This window comes from Ochlerotatus camptorhynchus, unplaced genomic scaffold (genome assembly GCF_037179485.1).
Source record: "Ochlerotatus camptorhynchus isolate MF236.1 unplaced genomic scaffold, CSIRO-AGI_Acam_v1.1 ptg000550l, whole genome shotgun sequence".
Classification (NCBI taxonomy): Eukaryota; Metazoa; Arthropoda; class Insecta; order Diptera; family Culicidae; genus Ochlerotatus; species Ochlerotatus camptorhynchus.
In genome coordinates this window covers 4,682,684-4,698,327 of record NW_027041033.1, presented here as the reverse complement: position 1 = coordinate 4,698,327, position 15,644 = coordinate 4,682,684, and the positions used below count along the sequence as shown (strand labels likewise).

The 15,644-nt window shown below is 41.7% G+C and overlaps 1 protein-coding gene across 1 annotated transcript in view; it reads left to right on the top strand.

Moving 5' to 3' along the window:
• The window catches only part of gb (genderblind), a 48,874-nt gene extending 44,514 nt beyond the window's left edge, over window positions 1–4,360 (top strand). The window contains exons 5-6 of the mRNA XM_065236435.1: window positions 3,697–3,897; window positions 3,962–4,360. Coding sequence (XP_065092507.1) covers window positions 3,697–3,897; window positions 3,962–4,357 — 597 coding nt within the window. The 3' untranslated portion in view covers window positions 4,358–4,360. The remainder of the gene's footprint in view (window positions 1–3,696; window positions 3,898–3,961) is intronic.
• The last annotated feature ends 11,284 nt before the right edge of the window (window positions 4,361–15,644 follow it).

Here is a 15,644-nt window from a genome sequence, read left to right as displayed (position 1 = left end):
CGATCATCTAGCCAGCTCTCGGTAAGAACTATTGCATCGTAGTTGGACTCAACAGCAGTCAAGAATAAGTCGTCAATTTTAGTTCGCAAGCCACGAACATTTTGATAATAACTACACCACAAGTCCATCGGATAACATAGGTTGGCAATCGGGAAGGCAAGGTTCAGTCGGTGGTGAAGAAGACGTTGCGCTGAAACGTGGAGGCTGATCAGACGAGGAATTGGTTTCAATAAACACATACTTGCCTGAAATCGAAGGTTGGAAGATCCCCTCACCGTTCTCAACCACAGGGCAACTCACGACTGCGTTGAGAGGCTTAGGGGCTTCCATGGGGCGGTAGGCAATGCGTTTCAGAAACGTGGCAGCTACGATTCGGTGCAGTATGTTCAGAATCGGTGTTATAAAGGGTGATACGGTCAAAATTTGGTCAATATCAACTTGACGTATTTCTTTCAATTTTGCATTTAAAAAACCTGAACACCCCTCATTTTGAGGGTGTGAGTGTAGAGAATGTTGCTCCTATTTTGATTTTGGAATTCACTCTTCAGTTGTCAAAATGCCGTCCAAGCAAGAAGAGCAGTGTATCAAAATTTTGCTCGCGCATCGCGAAAATCCGAGCTACTCGCACGCAAAGTTGGCAAAATCGCTAAAAGTTGCCAAATCAACCGTTACAAATGTAATTAAAGTGTTTGGGGAACGTTTGTCGACAGCCAGGAAGTCTGGATCGGGGGGAAATCGAAAACCGGAAGCCGCTGAGACGACAAAGAGAGTTGCCGGTAGTTTCAAGCGAAACCCTAACCTCTCTCTCCGAGATGCCGCAAATAAGCTGGGTGTATCGTCTACAACCGTGCATCGAGCCAAAAAACGAGCCGGACTATCGACTTACAAGAAGGTAGTGACTCCAAATCGCGATGATAAACAAAATACGACGGCCAAAGCGCGATCCCGGAGGCTGTACACGACGATGCTGACGAAGTTTGACTGCGTGGTAATGGACGACGAAACCTACGTCAAAGCCGACTACAAGCAGCTTCCGGGACAGGAGTTTTATACGGCAAAAGGAAGGGGAAAGGTAGCAGATGTTTTCAAGCACATGAAACTGTCAAAGTTCGCAAAGAAATATCTGGTTTGGCAAGCCATCTGTACCTGTGGCTTGAAAAGCAGCATTTTCATAGCTTCCGGGACTTTCAACCAAGAAATTTACGTGAAAGAGTGTTTGAATAAACGTCTGCTGCCTTTCCTGAAGAAACACGGTTGTTCCGTACTGTTTTGGCCGGATTTGGCATCTTGCCATTACGGTAAAAAGGTCATGGAGTGGTACGCCGCCAACAACGTGCAGGTGGTTCCCAAGGACAAGAACCCTCCCAACACGCCAGAGCTCCGCCCAATTGAGAAATACTGGGCTATTGTCAAGCGGAACCTAAAGAAGACCAAAAAAACTGCTAAGGACGAGCAGCAGTTCAAGGCAAACTGGCTTTCTGCGGCGAAGAAGGTGGACAAGGTGGCTGTACAAAATCTGATGGCAGGGGTCAAGCGTAAGGCCCGGCAATTCGGATTTGGAAAAGCGGAAGCCTAACTGAATATTTTTCCTGAATTTTATACTAATTGAACTTGAAAAAGAAATTTAATTTGATTTTTTAAATAAACGATTTCACCGATTTACACGCGTTTTCCCTTGACCAAATTTTGACCGTATCACCCTTTAAAGGAAGCCGTCATCGGTGGACTGCAGACCGTGATGTTCAGGATTGAAATAGGCAACATTGGAAATGCAAGACGTGCTGAAGGCATATCAGGCGAAGAATTGTCTTGATCACATTTGTTCTTGCCTGTTGAAGCAAGCTGGAAGACCCCTGAACCACATCTAGTCACAGGACCGGGACGACTGTGATGAGCGCTGGCAGGAATCAGCGGGACTGGACTAGAGGAACCAGGGGCTTCCAAAATGCAGTCCATAGTGCGACCCGGGCGTGAAGTTTGGTGACTCATGCTGTACAGTGGTTGTTTAATGCCGTTGGCAACAGAAATGCTACTCAACAGGAGGAAGTCGGTGAAGGATTTGGTATCTAGAGGCGTAACACTGGAACTCGAAAACTGATCAGACAAATACCTGTTGCTACTGGAAGCATACTTGCCTGAACATGAATGTTGGGGGACCTCACCGCCATACTCGACCGCAGGGCCAGAACGACTATGATGACTGGAAACAGCGTGCGCGACCGGATCGAGCGGAACGAGGTCCCCCATAGTGCGACAGGCAGTGCGTTCTGGTTTACAGGAATTGGGAATAAAATCGACTTCATCAAGTGATGCTGCAGCTTCGATTGTGCAACGCTGCATGTAACTCGGAATTAGATGCCATCCATTCCGGCGACGGGATTGGAATAATGCGAAGGACCCGAAACAGGAGAGATTGAGATGGTCGGCGTGTTCAAACGAGGCAACCACATGTTTTTTGAACTTGTGTCAAGTATCCGAACTCAAAGCAATTTCGCGTAGTTTTGTAACCACCGACCTTGTACGAAATAAAGCTCTTTCGACTCGTATCGGATCCCTTGTTCACAAGCGGCACAACCTTTACCGGATCTTCGCACTGAACGCTAGTTTTGACTAGCTTCTCAATTGATTCCGGTTTCACGCTAGGGTGAATACGGGAGAGGTACAGCCAGAACAACTCAGCAGGCTCAGGAACAGTCCGAACATCAGCATCAGTCACCGCTTTAGTACCACCAACAAGTGGTTTGCTAGTCAGTAGGGCTTCATCACGGCGACGTTTCAATGGGGGTTGACGGGTGATATTTCCGGAATCCAGATTTGTCGGAGAGGATGACGCGATTCGTCTCGTCAACTGAGCAATTTGCTGTCCTTGTTTGGCCATTTCCTGTCTGATCTCAGCATGTGCAATTTCTTGCCTCTCGGTAATAGACTTGATTGCGCTTCCAAACGACGAGACTGTTGTTTTAAATCTGGCACATTTCAAAGTTACGCACTCGTCACACATCCAGTACAAGTTCGGACTTGAGTGGATTATGTTCAGAAAAGCCTTGTTCAGCTTCGTGTTCGCGCACCTCATGTGTATTATCCTATCACAGAAAGCCATGCAGGAGACGGACTCTTCATCAAGCAGAACAACTCATGATGAATATGATAGCAACTGAACACGCGTGTTGAGATGCCTCTAATACGCTCGTCGCTCCAACGGTGGAGGTGGATTCAGCAGTGCGTCTGATCTTGATAACAATAACACAGCAGTAAGCACAAGATTTCCGATACGAAATTGATTCAGCACTAATTTCACAACTCGAAATATACACTATAAACGATATTTCCACGACGAACTTCACTTCTCGCTGATTGCTGACGTGTTTATGCAACGATACACAACGGAGAAAATAATTTTTCGCTAACCCGTATGATAAAAAAAACCATTAATCAAACCAGCGCAAAAACACCATACAAACAATACCATAAGCTTTGTCTCTGTCTATGGGAATTCCCGTAGGCCATAATTGGAGCACACCCTTATATGAAAGTTGATTTGCATCTTCCAAAAATATGATTTCTCTACATGCTGACTCTGTGTTGACCGTGGCATCCGAGCCTTTCTGGTACTAAAATAAGCTCCCATTCATTATCGACTGCCATTCAATACAAACATTACAAATCTTCTTCCCTCCCTTCCACGTTCATCCACAGACATTCGCCCAGAAAGCCATGGGCTGGGGTGCCTTCGTGATGCCCATCCTGGTCGCCATCTCGGCCTTCGGTGGTCTGTCCGTGCACATCATGACCTCGTCGCGGATGTGCTTCGTCGGCGCCCGCAACGGCCACATGCCGGAAATCCTCTCGCATATCAACGTCAACCGGTACACTCCGATGCCTTCGCTGGTGTTTCTCGTAAGTGCCAACGTCAACAATAAATTAACTGCAATCTAAACCTCGTGTACTAAATCCATTACAGTGCATGCTGTCGCTGCTCTACCTGTTCATCAGCGACGTGTACGTGCTGATCACCTACAGTAGCATCGTGGAGTCCTTCTTCATCATGCTCTCGGTAAGTGCGGTCCTGTATTTCCGCTACACCCGACCCGACATCAACCGGCCGATCAAGGTCCCACTGTGGGTTCCCACGCTGTTCGTCATCATCTGTGCATTCCTGATCGTTATCCCGTGCTACGTGGCCCCCTACGAGGTGGGTATGGGTGTCCTATTGACCCTGGCCGGCATTCCCGTCTACTACGTCGGGGTGGCGTGGAAGGACAAACCGGCATCGTTCGAGAATGCCCTCCGCCAGGTGACGCAGTTCTGTCAGAAGATGTTCATGACTGCCAAAGAGGAAAACGAAGAGGAAGGCTAGTAACAGGACGACTTTTTTAGTTGGTAATGTACAGCCTCCATTTTAGTTCGTAGAATCTCAAAGTGATAGTAGTTTTGACCTTTCCTTACGAAAAACGACTTTGACCTTCTTTTGAACAGGTCCATTTCGCTTCAAGTGACGTCACGTTTTTAACATCGAACTAAATTTTTATTTATGAACTCTAGATTTTCCTTATCCTCTTTTTGTATGAACAAATTTTTACAGTGCCAAATATGTTTCGGATATCTTTTGTCCCGACCCGCACGATTATAATATTCAGCAATGATCCACAGATCTGACGTCCAATTTAAGTACTTACAATCAATAAGTCGGAAAATTTTAATAAAGGTGATTTAAACTTCTCCACTTCCGCTCAGTGACACCTTAAACCAATCACGAATGTTTCTTCATCAAAAATCAATCTGCTCGCTAGAACTTCTTCATAAGAAGTAGCGACGACTGCTTGCATTTTGAAATCAAATATTACAAAAAACAGTAAACCTAGTTAGGAACGCAATACGCTTTAGCTCGTCACCGTTTGAGCATTGTTCCCATCCCATCCCATCCAATCTCATCACAACACACGCATGCTCGAATCAGAACAGTAGAATCTCACCAGTTTTTTGTTTCCCTTAATTTTTCTTGTGTTGTTGGAAAACTAAAGCTAAGTAAGACACAGAGACACTCCCAGATCTGCGCCCGCCACCAAGGGTTTAAATAAGACGCATCTCATTCTCATTAGTAGAAGAATAAAACAAGTAAGATTACACATAGAACTTTGCTCAACGTTAGGTGTCAAGGACGTAAGATAGGATAAAGAAAATTGAGCAAATGAATGTAATGTAAGAAGGATTAAAAGTAAGGTAAGTTTTAAGTGATGCCGACAAATGCTACAATAAAATATTTGCGATTTTTTTTTTGTTAAACGATGTTCTGGCTTAGGAAAGAAATTGTCCATGGTAGACATGTCTCTGGCATTACATTGAATGCATGGGATTCTGTGAACCGATTAACTCATACATACCCCGTTAATTTAAAACATACGTTAACGATGCAATCAGTTTTGGACAGTCGTCGTCGTTCTTAACGACGGGTCCATCACTTTCACCAGCGGACAGAGGGAATCCTCTGTAGACGTATCTCTTGCAAGCGTTAGCGTTGTCAGCAGGCTCCTCTAGAATGCCGGGGATGATCCCATGGGCAGTGACCATTCCCCCCGGGAAATCCAACTCGATGACCGACCGCAGACCACATTAAATCGCGATGAAAATACGACCAGGCTGACTGGTCCTTTTTTCAGAAGACCGTCGACGCCGCATGGTCCAATTCAACACCGGGCAGTATCCAAGACTTCATTAGCTCCATCCATCAAGCGGCACTTTCATCAATTCCACGAACCAGTCCCAACCCGGGATCTAAGTCTCTACCATGGTGGTCCCCAGATTCCAAAGCAGCAGTTAAAGCCAGAAGGAAGGCTCTTCGGGCTGCTAAGCGGCTACCTTCGGATCATCCGCCGAAAGAAGCGGCCATGGCCACCTACAGAGCAAAACGCAACGAGTGCCGACAAACTATCCGGTCTGCCAAGAGTTCAAGCTGTGACCTCTAATGGCATCCGCCGCCACAGTTTTCTTTATAGAAAATATCTTCCGGTGGGGCAACAACCGATTAAGGTGATTCGGTGTGAGATCCTTATTCTTGCTACCACTTCGAAACTTTAAGTGCAGTAGCAATTTCAAGTGAAATGCGGCTCTAATCACCGATAAACCGACATGAATGATCATACCTGATCATAACACAAAACTGACATCTGCTGCCGTGTTCACGGTTGGTTCGTGTCTATTCTATTTCGGACAAATTATTTTTATCTAAATAAAACATTTCTATGGTTTTGACAAATGGGATCGCAGCACATTTGAATCGGCCGTTATGGCTTCTCGATCAAGAGTTAAGTTTAAGTTTCATGTCGGTTTGTCGGTGATGTGATGGTAGTGTGTAAACCTCAAACGCAAGGGAATTGACTATGCGTGCCACAGGTGGTGGTACTACCAACTAAGATACTTTTAAATTGCCCGTTAAATGATTGTTCCATGAACCACTTGCGAGGGTTATCTAGATTTGTTTGTTATTCATTGCAGCTGGCGAGAGGTTACCAAATATGGGTTCTTTTTCTCATCCACAATATTTTGGGAGGAGGGGCGATCTGAGAGCTGAATAGAGGCAAATAAAATAGGGAACACAACACCATGACCCAAACGACTAACCAACGCATGCGGCTCACACTTAACTTGTTGTATTTCTTTCTTCCTCTCATGTACTAATATTACCTACCTGAAAACAAATGGGAACACGGCCAGATTTTCAATAGGAAGAAGGAAAAAAGCGTGTGTGCTTGCATGATTTTCCTATTTTAGAATTACCTATAAGCCACATGAGAACCTCATTTCCTTCAATTACTACTCCATTGCAGCACACACCTAATAATGATCACTAACATTCATATAGTTTCAGCATTATCGACATTTATATTCAAAAGTTGAGTTGTAAAGTATAATTACCATGCATAGATATAAGTTAATGTACCAGAACCTGGACGGACACGAGCCTACCCAAGAGAGGACCCGGATACGACCAGCCATGTGTGTCTAGAGTATCGCACGAGCTGACGAGTGCAACGGGAAGGACAGTAGGTGTATAGACTAGGGGGTTAGTCCCTAGATAAGCCAACTTAGCGGTTGGCACAGCTTATACACTGAACAATTACAATTACAACAGCGGCAGAACGCGGAGGGACCATAGAGGTAACTCTAAGACTAGTAGGTCTCGAAGAAACGTGCTCATCTTTTTGGCTCAGCTCTAGTACTATCTTCGGTCCCAAACTAATCGATGTACCCCTCGAAACATAGGAAAAACCAATTTAAAATCTTTAGTTTCCACCGGTTAGGGACCGCTTATGTAGGTAGGGAAGCTGAATAGAGCGGCTAAGCTATTCGGTGGTAGTAACAATCAATACGAAACTACCGATTATAAATTGGCTCACTACTTGACTAGCCTATTGGTCCCAATCAAATCGATGACAGATAAAATGAGGGATTAGTGGATTTTCCTATATTTCGAGGGGTGAATCGATTAGCTTGGGACCGAAGATAGTACCAGAGCTGAGCCAAAAAGTTGAGCTCGTTTCTTCGGGACCTTCTGGTCTTAGAGTTACCTCTATGGTGGTAGTTTGACCTTATTTTCAAAACCAATTTGGCTCCAGAACAATTTCAAACTTGTTCTGCATTATTCACATGTTGCAATCAGGGTGTCTTCCATTTGTTTTGGCTGGAATTGTGAAGTGATAGGATATTGTCCCAGAACAAAAGGGGGAGTGCAAGCAAATCGTGTGGGGCCTCATAGCACAGTGGTTCCCCTTAGAACAAAAGTTGGCCAAAACCTCAAAATTGTTGCTAATAGGCAAAACACAGTTGAAATAGATGTTTTTTAGCTGTACGAAGAAAGCTTGACAATCAAGACGTCACAAAAAGGAGTATAGTAGAACCAAAACCAATGTTGCAAAGACTCATTTCAGCTAAAACAATGTTTTTCTAAATTATGAAATAATTAGATGCCATGATCAAATTTTGAATTGGTAGGATACAAGAAGAGGTTGCAAAGAATGTGTTTGACACATTAAACCTGTTTATTTCACTTCATGAGAGTCACAATCAGCGATTTTCCACAAACTCACTCACTCACTCACTCACTCACTCACTCACTCAGCGATCAGCAAATCGCTGATTGTGACTCATAGAAAGCAAAATTTACAGGTTTTATGTTTCCAACGCATACTTTGTAACCTCTTCTTGTAAGTTACAAGTTAAACATGCCATCATACCATCTTTTGGTTTTATTATTCCGAAAAACATTATTTTAGCTGAAATGAGTCTTTGCAACCTTGACCAAATCCAATGCACAATGGTCTCAGCCGTATTTACCTAGGAAGACAAAAATGTTTGCGCCCAAACTGTCAGTTTTAGGTATATAGTTTCTTAGGGAAAGTTGCTTCATATTTTTTGTTCAATCTATTTATGTTCGTAAAATTAGGGTGGTCCATAAAATTGGTGAATTAAAAATACAAACTTTTTATTATTTGAGATCGACCAAAGCAGTGTTCTAAACAGTTGTAGAACATTAAGTTCAAAGCAACTTTGTAGAAGACACAACGTTTTTATCTCTTATGGTTCATGAGTTATGATTTTTTAAACAAGCAGTTTAGGGTGGCCACTAAAATCGGTTTTCTTTGAATATCTTTTCAGGCGTTAATTTCTTGCAAAAACATTGTGATTACGCTTAGAACTTTTGATGACGCACATTTTTGGTCAAGCAACTAGGTTACTATCTTTTTTGATTAGAAAGTTAAAGGCTATTTTCCTCGAAAAAATGACTCTTTTCAATTGTCAATATCTCAGAATGGAGCAAACCGATTTTCAAACATTTAACTTCATTGGAAACATCGTTTTTTTCATTTTTGGTAAAAAAAAACTGCAAGAACTTTTTGTGTTTAAAGCATTTAATTAAATTTAAAAAAAAGTAATATTTTTCAACAAAACTAGTCATAACTTTTCAAATTAAAGAGATAACAACTTAGTAAAAATATGCGTCATAAAAAGTTCTTAAAGTATATGGTATAAAAATTTCACGAGAAATTAACGTATAAAACGATATTTAAAGAATGCCGATTGTCTAGGGGCCACCCTAACCTGCTTGTTTAAAAAAATCATAACTCATGATCCATAAAAGATAGATATATGGTGCGTGTGTGTATGTGTGTGCGTATTGGTGTGCTTTGAAAAAGGCATTGTAAAGCTTGCTACGGTATACACCGCAGATTATATAACTAAGAAACAGATATTTTCAAAGAACACTTAACTTCTTATTCCTGATTTCAACATGTTTCGCAAAAAATCGCAAAACACATTAAAGCCTATCTGAAAGCTAACTTTTCTAGCTATCTTTTGGTTACTAAATGATAGTGGGCGGATGTGTCCGTCATATGTTTTGCTTAGTCTAAATGCGAAAAAAGTATATTTTTGCTAATTTTTATATCAAACTGTCACTAAAAACACTAAGACACTTTTTTTGCCATCCATTTGACGTTAAATAAGCCGAGGAACATTTCTTCTGAAGCAACCAAGTTTATAAACACATTAGTTTTTGCTATATTTGAGCAAAACAGTAACAAGAAACATTACGATTTCTTTCAAAATTTTTTGATATCTTTGTGTACACTAGCGCCGCGTAGTGTGAGAGTTCTGAAATAATATGACGATCATCCGAAAGGACTTAGTCATCTGAACAACTTTGTTCAAGACAGTAACCTTCTATATGGGCAGGTTCTCGAGATACAGCTTATACAGGAAATTTACTTGCTCACTAGCGCCGCGTAGTGAGCGTGTTATGAACTAATATTGCCATCATCCGAAAGGACTTGATCACCTGCACAACTTTGCTGAAAACAGTAACCTTCTATATGGCCAGGTTCTCGAGATACAGCTTATACAGGAAATTAACTTGCTCACTAGCGCCGCGTAGTGAGCGTGTTATGAACTAATATGGCCACCATCCAAAAGGACTTGATCACCTGCCCAACTTTGCTGAAAACAGCAACTTTCTATATGGCCAGGCTCTCGAGATACCATTTATATATGAATTGCACATGCACACTAGCGCTGCGTAGTGAGAGAGTTCTGAACTAATATGACCACCATCCAAAAGGACTTGGTCACCTGAACAACTTTGCTGAAGACAGTAACTTTCTATATGGTCAGAATCACGAAATATTCTATGTTGGAAATATGATCCATATATTATAGCGCCCGTCATAAGTAACATAAAAGTGAAGCGCCTCTAGCGGCGTAGTTCTCAATTTAATGGCACAGGCTTGTTGGTCTAACCCAGTACAGCAACTTTGTCGAAGACAGTATAGCTTTATGTATTGAAACAAATGAGATAATCCACTACAGCCACCATTAGTGAAAATCCCATAAGCTGTGGGTATCCTTATTCGCGGTTCCTTATTCACGCCCCCGTTACCCCGGCAATAAGGATTCCTGACTGTAGCTAATATGTGCTAAGCAATAAGCTGCGAACAAGAAGAAGAAGAAGCAACCAAATCGGTGTATCAAAAGGTGGTTCGTATTTCTGCTCAACAAGCGATCTGTTGTGGTAGCATTCCACACGGGCTTCTATGTGCACTCACACTATCATAGCATGCTGTCTATCTTAGCTGCAGGCAAAAGATGCCTTCTATCGCTGGATGCGCTAGTGTTCGCCAATGAGAGTGGAGCCACTTTCTGATCCGAAGTTCCACTTCTGTTCTGTCATATTATGATGATGTTTTGTGTGTGTGAGTAGCGGGAGGGGATTGTGGAGTTTGTGTTTGACACGTGAGAGCTTCAAATTTAGCTTTGACAGAGTCGTAATGAGCGATTTCCTGATCTCCGAGAGGGTGAGATAAATGAAAAAATCGCTTATTGCGACTCTCTTTTAGCAATATTGGCGGGTATTTTGTGTCGGGCACGAGCTTCGCAGTTTTTGCTTGTTGCTTGCACGGGCAGAATATTATCATAGTATCTGGTTATTCCATAGTTTGGTTGAGCATTTCTTTGGTGGAAATGAGTGGCAGGCACCCTGGTTTCAATTCCAGAAAAAAGCTCGTTATAAAGTAGCTTAAAACGATTAAATAGAAATGCCAGAATTTTACCGAGTAGTGCAGCTGTTCTGATTTCGGTAGAGTTTGTTGGGATCGGGTATAGTTTCAGAGCATGTTGTTTGAGAATTCCCATTTTGAAATAGCTCAGGTTAGCATGTTTCAAATAACAAAAAAAATATTCAAAGTGTTTTTTATGTTACTTCATACGCGAAGTTAACGATTTTCAGAGTTGGTTGGAAATGCTAACATGAAGCTTTAGTGTGATGATTTATTAGCTAGAGAATGATCTTTAGAAGAGGGTAGATGGATAGTTCCGTTAGAGTACGGCAGTATGAAAATTGAATAGAAGTTGAAAATGAGCGAAGGGCCATTAAAGCGACAGTTTTCAAGATAGACGCACATTTTTGCCTAGCCCGTACGATGTACGCGGGGACTTGAAGTATGTCTCCAAGTCCACAGGCAAAAATGTGCGTCCCTCTTGTTGCTCATAAACTGACTGCGGCTGTGGAATAGTTCTAGCGACGTTTTCATCACTGCCTAAAGCCCCACGTTGCGAGAGCATTTCCAGTCGATGGTGTGTTATAATGCAGGAAATGCTCTCGCAACGTGGGGCTTTAGGTAGTGATGAAAACGTCGCTAGAACTATTCCACAGCTGCAGTCAGTTTATGAGCAACAAGAGGGACGCACATTTTTGCCTGTGGACTTGGAGACATACTTCAAGTCCCCGCGTACATCGTACGGGTTAGGCAAAAATGTGCGTCTATCTTGAAAACTGTCGCTTTAATGGCCCTTCGCTCATTTTCAACTTCTATTCAATTTTCATACTGCCGTACTCTAACGGAACTATCCACCTACCCTCTTCTAAAGATCATTCTCTAGCTAATAAATCATCACACTAAAGCTTCATGTTAGCATTTCCAACCAACTCCAAAAAAATTATGTTTTTTGCGAGAATACTTCTGTAATTTTCGAACCAATTGTCTACATTCAGGCGCAACAGTGAATCAGTCTGATTCTTTAGCAAATCTTCTTTTTTTTAATTATAGTCACTTTAACGCTCTTGGGTCATCCGTGACTTTGAACTTGTGACTTTGGCGTGAAAGGTATGGTTGCTAACCCCTATGCCGGCATCACCCCTTTAACTTGTGATATGATATATGTCACTGTATAGCAGTTGTCTGATGAACTGTGAAGTGTTGAATCCTTTTGTGAGCTTCTAAATAAAACTACTATTGTCACACTTCGCATTCACACAACATGTAAAAATTTAGAAAGAAAACTATAGATTTTTTGAACAACGTCTGCCTGTATCCGTCAAAATCGCGCTGTTGCAGCTTCTAAACAGTGGCGTAGTGGCGTTTACCCTATCAGCTGGCGAACCGGAATAATAGTGCCGATTCCGTAGCCAAACTGTTCTGAATCTGGACCTGCTGCTTTCCGACCTCTCACTTTGACCAACTGTATCGCAAGGTTGTTCGAACGTATCGTGAACCGCAGACTGGACAAGAGGCAGAGCTGGGAGAGGCGGAGTTGAATAGGTCATTGCCAAATCGGAACGAACACTGCTTGATTGCATCGCTTGATCTGTCGAAAGCAAACGACACCACTTGGCGGTACGGTATGTTGCGCACTCACATGTTCAACTTGCTGAACAGCTTCCTCACCGCCAGATCTTTCCGGGTGAACGTGGAAGAACATTTATCGGGTGAAATGCCATTGGAGAACGGAGTCCCCCAAGGGTCAGTGTTGTCCGTCACCTTATTCCTTATAGCGATGCAGCCGATTTTCAGAGTGGTGCCGCATACTGTTACCGTGCTTCTCTATGCGGACGATATTTTACTGGTGGTACGGAGGAGTAAGGAGCGTCCTCTGTATAGAGAACTACAGGCTGCAGTGAAAGTTGCATCGACAAATGAGCGAAGAGCGTTGGCTTCACAATTTCCGCGACAAAGTCAAGAATTTTCTACGGCAGTCCCACCGACCGTACAGTTGTACCGAGGACGAATCAATTGAAAGTTTTTGGCAAGATAGTCAAAACCACGTGCGACTCTAGGCTGCGGATCTTGAAGATGATCGGGGCTAAATTTCCGCGAGGGCAACGCGATTCTTTGTTGTGTATCGGATCAGTAATCGTCACGTCGGGCTCGTCAGTAGAGCGAAGGATTCGGTGGTGCAGACCCTTGCACCCATCTAAAATGGTCCGGTTTGCCTCAGGGGCGTACGTCACCAGTCCGATTCCAGCGATTATGGCTGAAGCAGGCACTTTGCCGTTCGATCTAATGGTTATGCAAGCTATAATTCGTGCTGCGATTCGTTTGATCCCAGGAATATCGATCTTCCATCGATGTACGGACACGTCTCGCAAACCGAGAGTGGTATGAACCCGAGCCGCATATTGTTTGGGATGTGAAACGGCAGGTGAAAGCTGGGGATCCCCGAATACAGAGCGTCCCATCGTGCAGGAGTTACTGGCTAACCGGTTTAACTGTGCTTTGGCTATTTATACTGATGGTTCTAAAGGCAAGAACATAGTTGCAGGGCTGGTGAAATTTAAAAATATCAACAAAATGTTTAAATTGAGTACTTGGCACTAAGAAAGTCTATAGTATTTTTTGCAAAATATACATATCAGTTAAAAAATTGAAAATTTTAACTAGGGTGACCAGTGAACCGCAAAACTTTAGAACACCAGAAAAACTATTGGGCAATGCCTACAATTTCGATTAAAAATTGGGGAAAATATACCTCATTTCCCAGAAAATAAATTGTAAACCTTGGAAGCTTTCCAAAGGTATTCTCTCTGTGATGGATTTTTAAAAGTCTTTCAAGGGTGATTAAGAACTTTAAAAAATCCAAAGTAAATTTTAAGAGAATTTTTGAAGTATTCTAGGGATGACACCAAAATTATGTAAGAGAAGAATTCAGACTACGAAAGTCTAATGTAAAATTAAGTGCTCTGAGCACCGATTTCTTCATATCCGCTTAAATCTTAAGCCAGGTTTACCTAGATAGTTAAACTTGACTTAACACATACGCGCGTCGCTTTTGATTATTGTTTAAATTATTAGAGACGCAAAATTCAGCTCCGAAACTATTTAGGAAATAATTCCAATATAATTGAGAGTGCATTTTAACGAGAGCTCTGAGAAGAATTCTATTATGATTGGATGAGGATTCTAGGTCCAATTCTTATAAGAATTCGAAATTAGTTCTGCTATTTTGCTTAAGGGAGCTCTGATGAAAATTCCATGAAAATCCCATGAACTCCAAAGATGGTCACTGCGGATAGTTCTAAAAGAATTCTGGGGTGATTTCTAAAGAGTTCGAAATAAATTCCGATAAGAATTCCAATGAAATCGAATTTTGAGGGTTCAATCTCAAAGGAATTCTGTAAAGGGTTCCAAAGTTATTCTGTGTTGGATTTTTGTTTTGAGAATTCTGAGGAAATACTATGGGAATTCTAAGGAGAATGCGAATTGAATGCAGGGGGAGAAAGCCAAGTTTATTCTGAGCAGAAAATTATGAAATTTCGGAGATTAATGGCATGGAAATTCTAAGGAGGATTCAAATAAATTTAAAATGGATTTATGGAAGGAGCCTTCAGGGAGTTTCTAGAAGAATCAATAAAAAATTGAAAATAATCTACTAGTCATGTGTTATAACTTTGCGATTTACATAGTTGGAGATGCTTAACGTCAAGCAGATTAAATTATAGAGTTGATAGTTCCGTTGTAGTACGGCAGTGTGAAAATTGTATATACAAAGTAGAAAGCGAGCAAGGAGAATTTTGAGGAAGGTACGAATCGGGTAGTTGTTTATGTCAGATGGCGACTTGAGTGTGAAACAATCGATAAAACTGTTTCCGCACATCGGAGGTACATGAGCAAATCGGCGATCATCCCTTTTGCCAGTGGTGGCAGAAGGAAGCACCCCTCACTATTCCTCATTAACGGATGAGCTTGGTAAAGGAGATACTCTACCCGATTCGTACCTTCCTCAACATTGTCCTTTGTTCGCTTTCTACTTTCTATATACAAATTTCACACTATCTTACTATAACGGAACTATCAACTCTTTACTTTCATCTTCTCATCTATCTTATAAAATGTCCCCTTTAATTATGATATTTGATGTTAATCATTTCCAACTACGAAAATAATCTATTTCGAAGAATTTTGTTGATTGTTCTGCAAAGAATTTCAAGAATGCAATATTATTTTTGTAAAAACTTATTCGTCTCTATGTTTAAGAGAAGAGGAATTATTCTAAAAAAGTTCTTGAGATCATTCTGAAGAAATTCTGTGAAAAGTTCTTAGCGAATTCTCAAAGTTATCTGCCTAGATATATCAAAATTTTAAACATTTCGAACGCAGAATCAAATCACTTCAAAAGCACTTCACAGGAGATTCCGTTGTGAGATTCGATTAAATAAGAGGAATTTAAGAAATTTGATTTTTAGTTCCATGACATAAGCTCATTTCAATATCAACCCGTATTTGAATTTCTTAGTTAGCATATAAATCTAGATAGAGCTGGAATTAGGGCGTAACAGCCTTTGTAAACAATTACTTCTATCGATGATTTCTAAGAACTCA